The 18,905-nt window shown below is 35.1% G+C and overlaps 1 protein-coding gene across 1 annotated transcript in view; it reads left to right on the top strand.

The window, feature by feature from the left end:
* The window catches only part of FBXL4 (F-box and leucine rich repeat protein 4), a 69,425-nt gene that overhangs the window by 15,758 nt on the left and 34,762 nt on the right, over positions 1-18,905 (top strand). Inside the window, exons 2-5 of the mRNA XM_069487784.1 lie at positions 2,744-2,861; positions 3,520-4,103; positions 12,095-12,440; positions 16,997-17,241. Of these exons, the coding sequence (XP_069343885.1) occupies positions 3,592-4,103; positions 12,095-12,440; positions 16,997-17,241 (1,103 nt within the window). The 5' untranslated portion in view covers positions 2,744-2,861; positions 3,520-3,591. The remainder of the gene's footprint in view (positions 1-2,743; positions 2,862-3,519; positions 4,104-12,094; positions 12,441-16,996; positions 17,242-18,905) is intronic.

The raw sequence follows: 18,905 nt of genomic DNA, 5'->3' as shown, positions 1-18,905 counted from the left end.
CAGTTTATAACTCACTTTTACATATGTTGCCTCAGTGTAAAGTTTTATTTAACTTTAACACAGCTTAAGAATAATATTGTGCATATGATACTCTTGTTGCTTTTGATATTGTCTTATAATCTACAATGGTAAAAGCTAGCTGGGAAACAGTTATAAAGTTTGTGGCTTGGTATATATCGAATAGAATTTGACTTTCACAATTTGTCTCAATCTTTTCAGAATGATTGTGAAAATTCACATGAATATCTTATTTTGAGGATGTTTCTTTGGTTTTAAAAAACTGTTTTACTTTCTGATAAACACCATTTTATCAAGAAGAAAATGGGTGGAGCTTAGTTGAAGCAATTTATAGACCGTTGAATGAGAATTGATGTCCAAAGATCTTACAGTTACTTCATCTGTCCACATTGGCAGGTGGTTTTCTGTTCTTCCCTTGAAGATTTCCAGGAATAAAACATACACTGTCTTCCAAATTAGCTGGTCTGTCATTTGAGTTGAATATTTGTTATATATTGTTCTTTATCTCCTGGAGTTTATTTTTGCAGTTTAACTTCATTAATTCTTTTTATTTTCAGAAAGAGAAGGATCAAGTAACTTTTTTTGGAAAATGACTCTTAGTTTACCTGTGGGCCTATTTTGAGATAAAGTATATATGGTAAAAGAAAGATCTGTATCATTTCAAATTTTTGTTTTAAAGATTTGAGATTTGTGTGAATGTAAAACTTTTTTTTATTGGTTGGATTTATACTTGTGACAGGTGAAATGTTTGAATAAAGAAGTGATATATCTAGATAGTTGTTTTTTCCCACATTTATAACATGCCCTATAGTTCAGCACTTGGTGTTACATGTGCTGAGCTGAATCTGGTTCATTGACTCATGGTGCACTAGGAACATGTGCTGTAGAAGCACTTTATTTATTTTAATAAATGCTTTGTTACCCTACTTCAGAAAAAGTTTTGTTCTGATTAATCTATTATTTTTAGTTACTGTGATGCAAATTCCTTCATTGGGTGAGTCCAAGACTGTCCCTCATTGCAGTTCATTTTCTATTATGGTCTATAATTTTTTACTGTGATGCATCTTTAATAAAGATTTGGTCTGTTCTGTGTTTTGAAAGGATCCCTACAGAGAGATTTTACATTTGCTGCTACCAGGTCCGAAAGTTTTACCAGTTCAGGACTACTTTTTCTTTTTTCATTTTTTGACTTGGAATTCTAAGCCATGAAGGTGGTGTGAATTTAGGCTCACATTCTATGCATGGTACATGCCTAATAGGGTTCTGATTTGTTGTGGTGACTTTCCCCACATTGGCTCAGTTGATGGTCATGCCTACTCAGAATTCCTGGTCAGTAAGCTAAGTTTTTATAGTCCTGGTTTCATGGATAGGATGGTCTTTTCTGAGTTTTGGCTTTATGAAGGTCCTTCCAAATGTAACCTGTGTCTTGAAATAACTTCTCTGCATGGGTGTTAGAAAGTCCCCTTGTAACCATTATGGCCTGTAACTCATCCCATACGTCATGTTAGCTTTAGCCCCTGGCCTCTGCTCTTTGACTTTCTTCTTTGTTTCTTATAACTGTGGAGTCTCTGTACTTGGTTCAGGCGCTGCTCTTTCTTTATTGTCTTACTGGTTATATTTTATCAGGCATTTCAGGTGTGTTTGAATCTGGCTGGGATTGAGAGGCAGAGGGTTGCTGTTTTATAATTTAAAATTATTTGAGAATTGTATAATTTTTTTTGTTTGCTGATGACCTTTCTATGAGCATGTCAAATACTATGTGCCTACTATATGCTGAATACTTTGAGAAATAAAGATATTTGGCTAGGTTCCCTCCTTCAAGAAACTTCTAATATAGACCCTAGTGGAGCTAAGGTACAGATCTAATAAAAATTCAGTGCCAGTAGGTGCCAGAGAGTAAACCTGCTGATGTGGAAAGAAGTTGTTGGAAAAGAAATGACAGAAGAAGGGAGACCGAGTAAAATATGAACGGTGGTTAGAGCTTGACTGGGTTTACCAGGTTAGTACAAGGAGAGATTGGTCCAGCTTGAGGGGAGCCTTGAAACACCAAACCAAGGAATTCATATTATATCTTATAGATAAGAAAAAGCCACTGGAGGTTTGTGAGTGGGAGAGACATGTAATGCAAATAATGTTTTAAATCCCAGTGCTAAAGTTTTGCAAGGCTAGTACTTTGCTCTACTAAAGAAAGTTTGGTACATTCCCCTTCTTTTGCTTAAGAGAAGTTAAACTTAAGACTTTATAGGTACAAAAATAAGTATGTTTGAGTTCCTTGTTTGTATTGGCAAGAGGTCACCTACTCAGTGAGGACAGATGCCAGGCCTATGTCGTAAATGAGTGGAGCTGGCTGGGAAAAAGGGTGGCCACTGCGAGTGGTCAGGCCTCTTGGGGTCCTCTCGACTGTTAAAGGTTACAAACCAGATCAATTTTTAAAAAACACTGTTTGGCCCTAGTAAAATACGTCTGCAAACATAGTTTGAAACTAAAGCTATGGGTTTGCAACCTCAATATAGATAGGGTTGATTATTATATTTTTATTACATTCTGTCATAAAATTTTAAAAATATATTATTTAGAATTGTCTATAAAATTTAGCAAAAGTGTAGTCTGTTTGATTTGAAAGTTCTGTGTCTAATAATTGGCTGTTTATCTAAAATAATGTTGTTGGGATATTTGACTTCCTGAGTTAGACATAAAAATATTTTCCCAAACTCTTGTCTTACAGGTAAAAGAATGTGACATTTCAGCACTCGTGCCTGAAATCAGCATGCAAATTTCAGGCTACATGGATGAATGCCAACTTTTGCATTTCCCATGTGCATCCCATGACCATTCTATCTGGGGTGAGTGATTTCTAAAAGTACCTGGCAACAAACCAGATGCCAGCCAACCGTGGACTACCCTAACAAATAATGCTAAGAGTTATAAATTAAACACTGTCTGATGATCTGTGATGTGTAAGGCAGTTAATCTAGTTGGTCTGGATTAACTGTCAGCACCAAAAAACTATATTCCCAATAATGCGAAATCTGTACTTAGCATGTTTGGAAGAGAGTAATAGTTAACAATAGGAAATCATTTGTTAAATTGTGAAATTATGGCAATGCCTAAGATTCTTTTGGATTTACAGAAGTATTTTACTGGTTTACCATATATTTTAAATAATTTTTAAGCTTAAAATTCAAGGAGTTGGTATTTCTTGAGTGGCAGTTTTAATTTTGTGTAAAATAGGGCTTTTTGGATCATACATTTTCCATTGCCTTATAATATCATTTTTGCTTCCCATATAGCATAAAGTTGTACATGTTATAATATTTAGGTTTCTTAAAAATACATTAGATAAATTATTTATACTGGGCATTCACATTTACAGTTTAAAATTTGTTTTTTCAGAGTTTCATTCTGGGAAATTACAGTGGGATAAAGCCTGTTTGTTACCTTAGCCATACATTTTTCTGCTTATTTAAATTATTTTACTTTACCAAGCCATTCATTTTTTAGAACATCCTTCAAAGAGTTCATGCATCTTACTGAGGACACCTGACCTTTTGAAGCTTCATAATTCACATCTAGATGTCACCAGTCTTTCCCATGTTAACAGTTCTGACTATGTTTTATTATATATGCCTTCGGCGCCGAGCCAGGACAGCTACAAGAGGAGAGATGATGAACAACCATAGAACTATAGAATCAAACAGCCGGGCTTCCCCTCTCAATGCAGAGGTGGTCCAATATGCCAAAGAAGTAGTGGATTTCAGTTCCCATTATGGAAGTGAAAATAGTATGTCCTATACCATGTGGAATTTGGCAGGTGTACCAAATGTATTCCCAAGTTCTGGTGACTTTACTCAAACAGCTGTGTTTCGAACTTACGGGACATGGTGGGATCAGTGTCCCAGTGCTTCCTTGCCATTCAAGAGGACGCCACCTAATTTTCAAAGCCAGGACTATGTGGAACTTACTTTTGAACAACAGGTGTATCCTACAGCTGTTCACGTCCTGGAAACCTATCATCCTGGAGCAGTCATTAGAATTCTGGCTTGTTCAGCAAATCCCTATTCCTCAAGTCCACCAGCTGAAGTCAGGTAAGACTCTTGTTTTACAGCCCTAAGTTATATGGCTGAAAGGTTTTGGTTGTTTTAATATTGGAGGCCTTTTTTTATTGGAAGCCTTCTCTTGAATAATTTAAAAGAATTTGTTTTGAAAATTTTCCTTAGTTTCCTGATGGGGAAAGGAGATCACACGTATGAAGATTTACTGCATGCTTTATACCTGTAACACCTCACACAATAATATTCATGGATTGTGATATTTGCATGTCACAGAATTTAGCAGAAACAAAAAGCACAGTTTGAACAAATAGGGACATGGGCCATTCTGAGAATTCGTAGGAAATATGACTTCTAAAACATTTTCAGGCAGGCATCATGTATTGCTTTTAAATACTTTGAACAACTCAGAATGGGCCTATGGAGTGATACTTTGGAGGACATTCTTAGGGGATTAGGTTTGATGTTGGATGTTTTTTTAACAAGCATATTCATTTAAAAGCAAATGCTTTGAGTAATTCATGCATTCTCCTTACAAGCCTGTTTACATCATTATTTGCATAGCATCTCTTCTCTCATTTTTGTCATTAAACTTCCTGATTTTTTAAAATAAGGTCTAAAAAGTACATAATGCAGTCTAGCCTGTACCCTGTTCTCCATGTACGTGGGGTGCATCCTTCATGCAAGGAAACCACTTTTATCAACTTCCTTTTTATCTTTCCAGAGTTTCTTTATGCAGATACAAGCAAATAAAAATATATTTTTACTTCCTTTCTATACAAAAGTAAGCATACTAATCATATTGTTCTATGTCTTGTTTCACTTAATAGTATATATTGGATTTTTTTCATAAAGAGACCTGCCTTATTTTTTTCTGTAGTTGCAAGTAACACATAGTGTATATGAATCCCAGCTTATTAACCAGTCCCCCATTGATGGGCACTTAGTTGTTTCCAGTCTTTTGCAGCTGTAAACGTTAATGCAGGGAATAACCTTATCACAAGTCACTTCACATGCGTGCAAGTGTATCTCCTGGATAAATTTCCCAGAAGGGTCGCTCAGTCAAGGGTAATTCGATAATTTTATAATTTTTAACACTTGTAATTTTGATATATACTACCAAATATCCCTCAAAAGGGGCTGTACCTATTTATATTCCTGTTAGCAGCATATGTGCATATATGTTTTACCAAAGCCACAGAGTGTGTTAAGAAATTTCAATATTTTTGCAGTTCAATAGGTGAAAAATGTTATTTCATGTTAGCTTTGTTAAAATTCCTTTATTATCTCTGAAGTAGAATGTTTCTTTATATGTTCAAGAGCTATTTGTATTTGCTTTCCTGAACTACGTGACATTACTTGTTCATTTTTCTATTACTTATTGATCTTACCAGTTTTTAGATCTTTATGTCACTTGCTTAAATCACCCTTTATTAAATATTTTAGTGTCTACCATGTGCTAGGTATTGTTCTAGGTATTTGAGGTATGTCAGTGAACAGAGAACAAAATAGACAAAAATCCTGCCCTCGCGAGCCCATTCTAGCCTGGGAGTAGATCCTGGGCACCTGTTGGACTGTAGGAGGAAAGAGGGGGGCAGGAAGGGATCTGCTGCCATCCCTGACGTGCTGCTTCCTTGATGTTCCTGTCCCCTCACCTCTAAGGGGACACCTCCACAGCTTACCAGGAAACAAATACAGAGACAACTCAACTTGGAGACTGCTGTTACAATCTTTACTTGTTCAAGGTATTTTCAGAACTACCTTGATATTTCATTGTGAACAATGTTATTCAATCATTTTTTTTAGCCCAGAAAATCAGCATTCTTTAATATACATAGTTTTTTTTCCCCAAAAAGAAAAAAAGTGGCACTTTGGGCAGGATCTTTTTTTATGTGAGAATTATTTTATTAGGACTCTGTCATTCTTTGTCTTTTTCCTTCAGTTATCTACTTTTTTGTAAAAAGCTGTACAGATTTGGGGATGAGATCTATGAAACACGTAATGTCTTTTCTACAATCTGACACTTAATGGCTTCATAACAGATTTTGAGTACAAATCTGATTCCTTAGAGTTATACTATATGATTGTGATTAAAGTTAAAACTTTATTTATAGATATATTTCTAATTTGTTTTACTGATTTTTAGCTTTATTCTATAGAAAATGCCATTAACTTTTAAGAGAAAAAGAATCTGACCAATATAATATATTGTTACAGGATAAGAAAAGGCCTTTTTAAATTTTACTGGTTATGAAATGAATAGATGTTTCATTGTAAAAAAAAATTTTAGAAAATACAAGAAAAGGAAAATATATATGAGAAGAGTACCTACAATTCTTCTGCCTAGATTCAGTAACTGTTAACCTGTTGGTGAATTTCTTTAGACAATCAGAAACATTTATTGAACAGAGAGCCAGGCAAAGGTGGCTGTTATTCTTTGAGTTTACCGGCCAGCCTGGCAGAGGACCATGAGATCACAGGGAACATGTATTGGCAGAGGGGAGAACCTAATCCTTGGGACTCAGAAAAAACTTCCCTGAGAAAGTGACTTAACTGAGACCCAAGGGTTGGTTGAGGCTCCATTGTGGATAGGCAAGGGAGAGAGAGAACAGCACATTAGAAGGTGAGAGCGTGAGGTAAGAGCCCTTCGGTGTTTGAATAAGTAAGAAAAGTCCAAGAGGATAGAGATCTTAACTGGTGGTTTTTAGACTTTGGGATTATGTAGATATCTTAGATCCAGTTTCCCAGAAACAGACCTTTAGATAACTATTACTGTGCAGTTATTTATCATGGAGGTGCTCCAGGAGAAACTGGTGTGGGAGTGGGGGAAGCATGATAGGGAAGGAGAAGAAGTCAAGCAAGGATGCAATGTCATGTGAAGTCCCCATCTGCTGGGAGGCAAAGTTGCTAGGGAGCTGGGCTTTTATACTCACGCACTAGTCAGTATTTGCCTGTGGGCTGGAGCTGGGAAGAGGTCTGAAAATCTAATGGGCACATGCCACTCTCTGGATGAAGAGGCTCCAAAGGTCCAAGGTAATTCTGTGAAGAAGGATGCCCTTAGGAGTGAAGCAAGCCCATCTGGATGATGGCACACAGTGACTAGGGGATCTAAGTGGAGCACAGGTGGGAGGAGTCAGCCACAATAAACTAGTAAACATAATGATGATTATAAAAATTAGGGAACCCTTACAGAGTTGTCAGATTATTTACTTTGCTAAATAAGCATACATTAAAAAGACAAATGAAATACTAACCCATTTATCATCACCATTATTTCATAAAAGAACTCAGTTTATAGCAAGAAATTAGCATGATCAGAATTTTGACTAAAGAACAGTTGGCAATTTTATAAGAATATATATATATGTATGCATGTTTTTATATATACCAATATACATTTCCTTTCACATTAAGTCATGGAAAACTCCATCATGCACTATTGTTTGGAAACCAATGGGCTACACTGCCTGTTATTTTAATTGAGCACACAGTTTTATGCCGACTTTAGGAATTAGCAAATAAGAGTGTGTTGGAATAGCTCAGAAACTTGTTTGCAGAAATGGACTTCTTATACTCCCAGAACATTCAAAATTTAAAAGCAGTCTTTTCCTCTTTTATCTGATTGCATTTCTTTGTTCAGAAAATGAAGTTGAAAAGTTACAGGTAGGTCTACCAGATCTCAAAGTCTTTTGACTTCTTGCCTAGTGCCTTTTTAAGAGGAAAAGAAAAAAGGTAGTGTAGAGTGTCCTGGTCTAAGGATAAGGTCTTAATGGATGCTTGTGTGAGAGTCAGAAGTAGGCTAGCTCAGGGTTACTATCTAGGGTAGACAGGGAAAGGGAGGAGAAGGTGACAAATTGAGATCATAATAAAGACACTGATTGGAATAAAGTTATTTGGGAATGAAATTTAGTTGTGTGGATTTTTTTAAAGTGTTCAAAACACTTCAACTATATAGTATTGAAGTTAAGAAAGCAAGGAGAAAGAAAGAGGCTGTCACAGAATTTGCTACCAAAAGGAGTTGCTTAAGCAATGATTTTACAAATTTGTCATGGTCTGGTCCCCTTGATTTGTGTGCCACAAAACATGATTTTGTTCTTTAAGTAAGAATTGACCAGACTCTTCATGGTTATTTTTTTTTTTTAAGCAGAATGCCAATTTGTTAGTTTCCACTTAGAGATGGGCTGGGAGGTAGGGAGTGATAGGTACACCTATCAGAGTACTTGTTTGTTTTATTCCTATTTGTTTTCCCAGACTATTCCTTCACTTTAAGCTAGTAAAATTGAACAAGGTTGGCATGAGCACTTTTTCGCTGGCTACAAGATATGCTTGCTATCTGGGAGAAATTTTGGTTACAGGGAAGCTTTTTGCACACATGTGCCTGGTTTTAACCTAAATACACATTAGAAAACTTGGTTTCTTTGGTTTCTATTAATGAAACATCTATCTTCCTCTCTTGTCTACCTGCTGCTTCCTGGTTGCCCTGGAGAGAGTTTCTCAGTGGTATAACAGCAGGTCAATAGTCAGAGAGAGACAGTAGTTTGTTAATTGTTTTTGAGCACTGGACACATAGTAGTCATTCAGTACAATCAACAGAAAGAACATTGAATGGACTTGTGAAGAGAACGCTGTTAGTTACCGTCCCAGAATTGAGTGCTCTGGGTGTGAACCGAAGCACAGTCCAAAAGGGATTCCAGGTTGAATTTTGCATGTGTGACACTCTAGATTTAAAATACTTGAGTAGTACACTGGAGTTTTTCAGATTTTTCTAATACGTAAATACAATGTGTGACAATAATAGTAACCACATAAGCTTATAGACTACAAAGGCCATGACTTAAAGGAGTTTATTCGTATCAACACTGCCCTGAGTCTAGAGAATTAAGAGTTGGGCTATCTCCAGAAAAGTGTGTGTATGTCTGCATGTACATGTGCAAATGTCTTTGCTTTCTTGTTTTCACTGACTAGTTTTTAAGATTCTGGCTTTAATTTTCCACAATAAATAGAAATTGGCATTCTTTGTTTTGTTGGATAAAATAGACACCTTTCTCTTTCTAACTTGAGATTGATACATTCTGGTTCTACTGGGGAATTTTAAACAAAAATTCACTTTAATGTAAATACCACAAAATCAGTTTGTGTTGGTCTCATAGTTAATGTTCATTTAATTCAAGTGGCCAAAGACCTACAAAGTAATTTTTCTTTTTATCATTTTTACTTTTTACTTTTTGGGTTATCAAGAAAATAAAATATAAACTGATGAGTTATCTGGAAATTTTTTATGTTTAGACATTTTAAAATCTTTCTAAAGACCATTAAGATCCTGATATTGTTTACTTTAAGTATATTTGTAATTTTTACAACTTACATATGTATCACTAAATATGTAGTGTTCATGCTATATAGAAGTCACAAGCAAAATTGATGCTAAAATAACATTAATCCTTATATGTTTAAACATACTAGAAATGTTAGGAAGTCAGTTTAAAGCATCATCTTAACCTTGTCTGTTTTGCATATTCTGCAAGGTAGAGGGGACTTCAGTAGATGAATGCATTATTAAAATAGAATATTTATGCTCTAATCAATGCCTTTCTTTAAGCTTATATTTGTAATTTTATAATTTAATTTACATCACAATGCATTTCACATTATGCATGAACATGTATTGTCTGCATATTTATTTATTGCAAAGCACCTGGTGGAGGTTATTTCTATATTACATCTTCAGTGTTTCTGTTAAGCCTCACAAAACTCCTCTTTGAAGCTAAACAATGAAATAGGCTGGGTTGGTTCAAATGTGCTGTGAACCAGTGTAGGCAGTTATTTCACAGGATCCTGAGTGGTCTTGAACCTGAGACATTCCTCCAACATTGTTTGCTGTCAGTTTGCAGTAGCAATGAAAGGATGCATAAAACCAAAGTTTGAATTTTCTTATGCAGTCCACAATTTACCCTGTGATTCTTGGAAAGAAACCATTCAAAATCAGGCATACCTTTTGCAACCCACATTGTTTTAGGTGTTTTGTACTTCTGTTCCCCTGTACCTATGTGACTTAGTCTAGTTTACTACGTAGATTTACATTAGAATATTCAAATCAATTCCATTGTTAGGAACCCTTAAGATTTTTGTAGTTAATCTCTAGGGACATTTCTTGGGTCCAGGTTGGCACTCCAAGTTTGTTTTTCTGCCTTGTCACAGGAAGAAGATACTCAGCCTGCTTTTCTTTCTATTTTAAACCTGACACAACCTGCTGTATTTCTTGGAACTCTTCCCCTGCCTCCCAAGATTGGTTATAGTGTGTGACCAATTCCTCCATTCCTCCTACAAATACTCACAGGCTCTGTATACTTGATGGGTTTTATTTCTAATTTTCAGGAAAGAATTAGCAAAAATCACAAATATAATTATAAAGGTTCTAGAAACTGTAAAAGTTCCTGTACTGGTTCCCTATTCTGTAGTTCCTGATTACTTTGGTGATGTATTTACTAGACTCCTCACTGAGCTTCTACCTTATGCTTTTATTCTTGAAGGTAGATATTACCATACTTCCCATCTCCATTCTTCCAAGATTGGGCCTATCTGCCCTTCTTGGCCCTTAAAGATCATTAGAATATCTATATGTTGATGGCTTCTATAGTTTTGGCTCAGATTTCTCCTTTGAGTTTCACACTCTTTTGTCTATTTCAGTTTCCTATATGCTTTGCTGTAATCAGTTTTTACTTAGATATCAGTAAGTTATTGGGCCAATAAAATAAACCAGCAATTTAATGGTGGAAAAAAATCTCATATAATTAATGAATATATAAAAACATTTTAAGTGTTATTAGTAATCAATGAATTATAAATTACATCATAAGGAGATATGGATGACTGTGAAATTAGAGAAAAAAACAGATAATGCTTTCAGTTATCATTCTTACATACTATAAGCATAAGCTTTTTCGAAAGCAGTTTGTAGTATATATTGAAAGACTTAAAAATATTCTTATTCTTTGATATTAAATCTTTATTAAAAAATTCTACTAGCCAAAGTAAATAATTAGGAATAGAGGAAAAATGTGTATTAAAGTATTTTTATCTGTGTTTCTAATTTTCTCTGCTATATTAGGAAACAATATTAGAGAAATAATTAATTGGCAAATATGAGAGTATTAAACAGCTGATGATACTATGTTATGAAGAATCTTTAAATAATTTTGGAAAATATTTTTATAAGAAGACTTATATGGAGAGGGAATATGAGTTAGGCCTTGAAGAACAAACGGGCAGATAATAGTAGGTTGGGCATTTCTTTGAGGGAAAACAGCATGAGCAAAGACGCAAAGGTGGAAATAAGTTTATTGTATGAAAAGTAATGATCAACCCGACTGGGAAGTAGGGAGTTCATTTGGAGGGATAGGAGAGGGTGTTATTCACCTGTTGTATAGTAGATACTTGCCAGGTACTGGGGATACAAGGATGACTAAAAGATGACAAAAATGGAAATTCAGGAGAAGGGCATATATAAGAAACAATTTCCTGAAAAATTTGACAAAACTTAATGACTTGATAAAAGAAAGAGAAGATCAAAGATAACGTGAAAGTTCTGAGTTCATATGGAGCCAGTAACAGAAACAGAAAAGCTGGAGGAGACCTTTGGAAGGCCAGATGGTCAGTTGAGTTTCTGCAGTTGGTTTTGGAGGTGCACACAGAGAAGCTTTATCGGTTTATTATTATTGTTCTTATCAAAACCTAATGTTGTTCTTCAGGTACTTCAAACTACATGTTTCAGTTTTTAAACTGCCCAATGTGAAATCTAAAGAAAAAGGGGAGGGGGGCTGCTTTGGGACTTGTAAAAATAATTTAAATAATAAGGTCTGTGACATTTAGTTTTAAGTTTTTAATATCCTGGAAACAATACTTGTGTTTGATTCTATTCACCTTATTTGATAACTTTGTTTTGACGTGTTGGGCATGGGGACATAACGTTAGGGTACGAGTAGATCTCATTCTAAACTATATTATAGGGAAATTTCTTTTTTTGGCAGATGGGAGATTCTTTGGTCAGAGAGACCTACGAAGGTGAATGCTTCCCAGGCTCGCCAGTTTAAACCTTGTATTAAGCAGATAAATTTTCCCACAAATCTTATACGACTGGAAGTAAATAGTTCTCTTCTGGATTATTACACTGAATTAGATGCAGTTGTGCTACATGGTATGAAGGACAAGCCAGTGCTTTCTCTCAAGACTTCACTTATTGACATGAATGATCTAGAAGACGACGACTATGAAGAAAAGGATGGTTGTGGAATGGACAATCTTAACAAAAAGTTTAGCAGTGCTGTCCTCAGGGAAGGGCCAAATAATGGGTATTTTGATAAACTACCGTATGAGGTAAGCTAAAAATATTTATTAGCAATATTGAACATAACATTATAGATTTTTAAATGTCTAGATATTAATGTTTATTTCGCTCGTATCAGAGGAATAGGAGCATTGGTAAGGTGTATATAATCTGATTTGTTGTATACTTTGATTTTGGGAAAAGTAGACGAAATTATGTTAATTAATTTTACTGCTTTTGTTTTGGATTGACTTTAGTGTTTCTGGATAAACTATTAAATATATATTATATCACCAATTAATAGTAACCAAATACATAAACCAATAAAAAAACTATACTCCACTTTAATTTATATTTTACAATGTAAGTATGGACAATACCTGCTTAACTTTATATCAGTTATGTCAAAGATTATTTGCTATTAAAAATAAGAGTATTACTAAGACGGTGAGATGAAGGCTTTTTCCATTTAGTAGTCTACAGTTTTCTAACTGTCATTTGTTCTTCTGTAGTAACTCTATTCTGTATTCTTCTAACTATAATTTTTGGTCTAGGTAGGTACAGAATGCCTTTACCTGGATATACTTTTTGCGTGTATAGTTTGAAGTCTTGTTTGCAGTGTGTCTCTGCAGGGACACTTCTGTGATGCATTTGCATCCCTGGGTCCCAGGGATCAAATGCCAGTAGCATTCCACAGCCATGCAACACCAAAACCTCATCCTACCTGTTTCCAAGTATCCCCTGGGGGTGGGAATAGGGCCAGGCATTTCTGTCTCCCACTGAAAATGGTTATGTGTGGTTAAAAATAATCAATTTTCTTTTTAAGAAAAATTTATAGACTCAAATTTAAACAACTTAGATACCCCCTTCCAAATTGGTGGGTATTTCAGATTTCATTGTAATAATACAAGTAGCTTAACTTGCATGGAACACATTAAGACAGCCTCTTGAATGCCTATATAATATTTTACAATTAAAATGCTATGGTACATCCTGTGAAGTAGCTAAAGTTGCCACATAAAGATGAATTTAAGGGTCCAAGGTAATTCAGTAAGCAAGCCGTGGGACCAGGATCCCACACAGGCCTTCTAAGTCAAGTCTTGTGTTATAGAAAGGAAGCTTAACAGATTGGCCCTTAATGGGAGGAAGGAGAAAGATGAAGGGAGAGTTGAATTAGGAGAGAGGGAGGTGAGCTATTGACAGTGGGCTCCTCAGGGCTCTGAGGTCTGTCGTGGCAGCAGTGGGACCAGTTCATCTGGAGGGGAGTGAATCACTTCTTTGATTCTTACCCACTTTCCCAAACTGGAAAATAGAACTTTAAATTCAGCAAATGTATTTTAAGCAGTGTATTGAATTTTATCCAGACCTGATAAAATGCTTGACACATATCATTTGAATGAATGACAGAAGGGAACTTCAGGCAGAGGGAAGAGAATGTACAAAGAGGAGAAGAAGTGAAGCTGTGTGACTTTGCTTGGGAACTCCTGTATTTCACTGTGGCCAAAACACAGGACTTGATAGGGGAAGGAGGCCGTAAGAGATGGAATTGGATGGAGGCCCAGGGCTGCCTGAGTGCACAAGTCCATGCCCACAGATGACAGTAGCTGGGACTCCCCAGCCTTGGCAGTGCACATCCTGCTCTGCTGCATCAGAGAGGATCTCTGGGTTTTTCCAAGAGGTTTGCGTTTTATCCCTTTAGCCAGTGGTCTTCAGGATGCCGAAGTATACAGGTTTTCAGTATACACTAAAATTAGTTGAGGGGAGTTACAGATACTTTAGGCTTTGTAAATAATTTACTTTTGCTAAAAACTTAGAGCATGTCCTTGAGTAGGAAAACAAAATAAGTGTTAGTTTTCCTTAATCTATGTATTCAGTGATACCCCAATTAAAATGTAAACAATTTTTTTAAAGTGAAAAGTTCACCTAAAAAAAATGAAAATACTCAGGAAAATTCTGGACAAGAAGAGTGATAGAGGGGCACTAGTCCTGGCTCACATTTGCAACCAAGCAATCTAATGCATTCCAATGTATACACTTTTAAAATTTAGAAGATAATTTATTTATTTTAATTAGAGGGCAATTGATATGGAAGAAATAATGGGTAAATGGGACAGGATAGAGTATAGGAACAGGCTACTCTCTTGGGAAAGGCCTAAATTTCTGTAGTTAAAAAAAAAGGAATAAGAAGAACCACAAAGAAAACAGTCCCATATTTTTTTTTCTTTTTTTTTTTTTTTTGCCTTTCAGAACGAAAATGTTTAAAGTTTTGATAGCAGTGCTGTCTAGGATATAGGTGAAAGGGTACTTTTGTACACTTTTGTGGGTATATAAATTAATGTGAACATTCTGAAGGGCAATTTTGTGCTTGTATCAAAACTTGTAAATGTATGTAATTTACCCTAAGGATATATTTGCAAAGTTTGCGAAGATGAACATACATACATAATACATATACACAATGATATTGTAATGTAATTTGCAACAGAAAAAAAAGCATGAAATACATCAGTGAAAAACTAGTTGAATTGTTATGTCACATCTATGAAATGGAATGAGACGGGTTTTTATGCAGATATAGAAAGATCTACAGGATATATCATTAAATTAGAAAATCGAAGTGCTGAACAGTGTATACAGTATCATTCTTTTAGTGCAAATCCAAGAATAGAATTTCATACATGTTTATCTGGAAGAGATCAGAAAAACCTTAACAGTGCTTATCTCTGGGGAGAGGGATTGTTAGAATTGAGTGCAGAGGAGGAGAAATTTCTCATCTTCTATCTTTCTTCAATATTTAGGTTTTCTAATTTTTTACTTGTATTTTTTTCATTTGTATAATATTTTACACGTCACCAGCTTTATCTGCATGAGATTTGTTAAAGAAAAAATTATTCACTCGTGATATGTATAGGGAGCCCTGCAGCGAGATTTTGCAGTGAGGGGAGAGAGAGTGGTCTCAACTCGGAATACAGCATGTGCCAGTGGGAATTTATAGCCAAGTTGCAGATTGGGGGGGTTAGTGAATGGAAAACTACTAACAAGAAATATCAAGAATAAGGGATATTTTGGCTAAAGACAGGTGATCAGACATCACCTGGGGGGCGGTAGATGAGGGTTCTTACTAAACTGACTTAGCGGGGTTCTTTGCTCAAACTTGATTTTAAAGGGAAGTGCATAGATGGGCCTGGAAGGTTCAGAAGTCTGATTAAATCTTGGTGAAGCAGAGCATCTTTGTCAGCTTTTGGGCTAATTTTTAATATCCTTATATTTTCCTGTTTTTATAACACACACACCCCCCAATGTTATTTTTTAAAAGCCTACTTCAAATGTTAAAAGTAAATAGTAAAAGACTCCAAACTTTACTATATACAATATATTAATTAGCTGATGCCCGTATTTTATAAATATTCCTTGAACATATTTTAAAGATCATATTTTTGTTACTCTGCATTTTGTATTATTTTGGCCTAAAACTGAAATTCTCACCTGAAATTAAGACCAAGCCTAGATAATCAAATAAATTGAAGAAGAGCATTTAGGTTAATTATAAAACAAAAAGTTTAGCTAAATAAATACCCTTCATTAAGTTAAAAAAAGAAAAGCCTTCTCTCTCATCTTAAATAAGATTTTTAACTTTTAGCAAATATTTTTTTTTCTTTATGGTTCTTGGTTCAGAATAGGCTATTTAAGCAGTTCTTTGAAGAACTAGTTTAGAAGCCTCCAACTGTTAAGGAAGAACCAAAACTTTGACTAGTTCAAGGAGATAATTTTAATTAAAAATAACAATGTCTTTGTTTCTACTTTCTTAATAAATTTGTATGTTTGCTACTCCATCATCACTGCCAGTTGCCTTAAGCAGGCCCCTTATTTTCTCTTTCCTGGAATTCTGCATTAGCCCCCTGGCTGGTTTCCCTTCCTGCCTCCCTACCTCCAGTAGCACCCCTGTAATAATCCTTCTAAAATACAAATCCAACCATGTCACTCTGCAGTTCAGACCCCTTCAGGACTCCTCATTGCTTTCAGGATAAATCCAGACTCCTCTGTGAGGCTCTTTGTAACCCAGTCCTTACCACCAGACTCTTTTTTTACCTAGTTTTCTCATCACTTTTTAAAGCTGTGACTTCCTGGCACAAGTACACTTTCACTTTGGAGTTAGACCTGTATATTAGGCCTTCAGTAGCATTCTGTGCTTCTCTCTATCAAAACATATAAAACATATCATTGGACCAATCCCCATTGGACCATAAGCACTCTGAGAATGGGAACTCTCTATTACTAGTGTCTGGCATGTAGTAGATGTTCAGTAACTGCTGAGTGTATGAAAAATTATGTTATTCAACAGATTACCAAAATATATCTTTGTACCCTAAAAAATGAGTGGTCAACATGAGGTGAGTATATTTCAAACAATTTTGAAATGCAATGTAGTCTTATGAATGTATAGTTTCTTCACATTGGAGTAATTCTGTTGAATGTTGATTTATTTACTCTGAAAATATTATAAAATATATTATACTTTTATTCCTTATTAGACTACATTATATGCTTAATAAAGTGATACTTAACTGTTTTTCACTCTTAATCTTGATTTCTCTCTCTTATGTAGCTTATTCAGCTGATTCTGAATCATCTTACTCTACCAGATCTGTGTAGATTAGCACAGACTTGTAAACTACTGAACCAGCATTGCTGTGATCCTCTACAATACATTCACCTCAATCTGCAGCCATACTGGGCAAAACTAAATGACACCTCTCTGGAATTTCTACAGCCTCGATGCTCTCTTGTCCAGTGGCTCAATTTATCTTGGACTGGCAATAGGGGCTTCATCTCTGTTGCAGGATTTAGCAGGTTAGTGCAAAGCCTTGGTGAGGTTTTTTTCCACCAGCAGGCTATACTTAATTATATAATGGTTTTTATAATGAAAGTTAGAAATTATATATACCATGTACATATAGAAATAAAAAAGATTTACATTTTGTGTATCACTGTGTTCCAAATAATGCTGCTTATAAAAGTGAATGCATTTTACCATCCTCTTAATAATAGGAAAGGGAGCCGTACACTTTATTTACCTCATATTTTTAAAATCCCAAGTAACTTTCAACAGAGCTCCTTTTTTTTTCTTTCTCATATTTTCAGCACAGATGATTAACACATTTTAAAAACTATTTCCAAATCAAAATCTACCTCTCTAATGTGATTTGTCAGAAATGGAAAACAATTTATTATAGAACATTTTTAATTAAATCTTAATTACATGTGCAATACATCACCCAGATTTAGAAGCTCATTTAAACTAATTATGTTGAAAATGCAATTGCATGCTAAATAGACGACCACACTTGTAGACCTGCCCAGGTGTTTCTGCTCCTTTCTATTTAAGCATTTAGGTTTCTTACTATTAAATGTCACCTGTTAAACATTTGAAAGCTTGCATAAGTGCATATTCATTTAGTAATGCCATAGTAATTTTTATTATACAAACAGGTGTGTTTCTCTTAACCTTGATGATGGTGGTTCTCATTGTATGTTATATATAATCCCATCATTTTCGTGAAGTTAAATAATGGAGTAGAAACTTTGAGGAAATTACCTGTTATTTTTAATTAAAGAATACTCTTTTATCCTGACAAATGAACTACAGCTATCCCAACATGTATCCTCAGTGGATACATTCTTGAACAGTGGTTTATGAATTAGAAATTGGTATGTGGAGCCTTGTTTCCTCTTGACTCAGATTATGAAAATAAAGTTGCAGTTTCAGAAATAAATATTTGATATTGTATTTGGATGAAGTAATAATATTTGAACTAGTAACAATGTGTTCAAAATGCTAACATTGATGGTTTATGAATCAAAGTGAGAAATAAACACAAGCAGTAATGGCTTGTGGCACATGTTGAAAGTATGGCTGTGCCGAGTTTCTTTCTTTCTGCCAGAAAAAGAGTCAGGGGAAGGGGTTCACTGTAGACATTTGACACTCTCCAGTGAAACACAGTTTAGTCCTTTCTACCTCCCCTTACCCCAATACACACACTTCATTGGCAAACTTTTCTCTCTGCTAATAGATTCAAGAAGAACTGAAGCTAATGATGACTGAATATTTAGAGCATATAAAATCATAAACCAAGACTAACTGAATATGAGAGCAGATAGAACAAGTGGTGTCAGCAAGCATTATTTTACATTATACAGACCTTTAGATTATTTTAATTACCCTCATAGCCTTTTCTCATTGTTTTACACTATTAGGAGTATTGTAAGTGTTTGTTTTCACCCTTTATGTACAAGGCATTATCGTGGGTATTTTTGGCCGTGTAAACAGATATATGAGATACATAATAACAGTTCCTGCCTTCACCCTAGAGAGAAGATAAAGATATTAAGATAAACATATGTCTTTTATGTATTTTTATAAATACAGGATGGTAACTAATGATCGTAGACATTAAAGAAAACATTGGTACTGAGTGGGTGAATCCAGCTTCTTTGGCAAAGTGCTGCTTAGGACC

This window comes from Eulemur rufifrons, chromosome 15, assembly GCF_041146395.1.
Source record: "Eulemur rufifrons isolate Redbay chromosome 15, OSU_ERuf_1, whole genome shotgun sequence".
Lineage (NCBI taxonomy): Eukaryota > Metazoa > Chordata > Mammalia > Primates > Lemuridae > Eulemur > Eulemur rufifrons.
The sequence above is the reverse complement of the archived record's forward strand: the minus strand, read 5'-3'. Positions and strand labels throughout refer to the sequence as shown.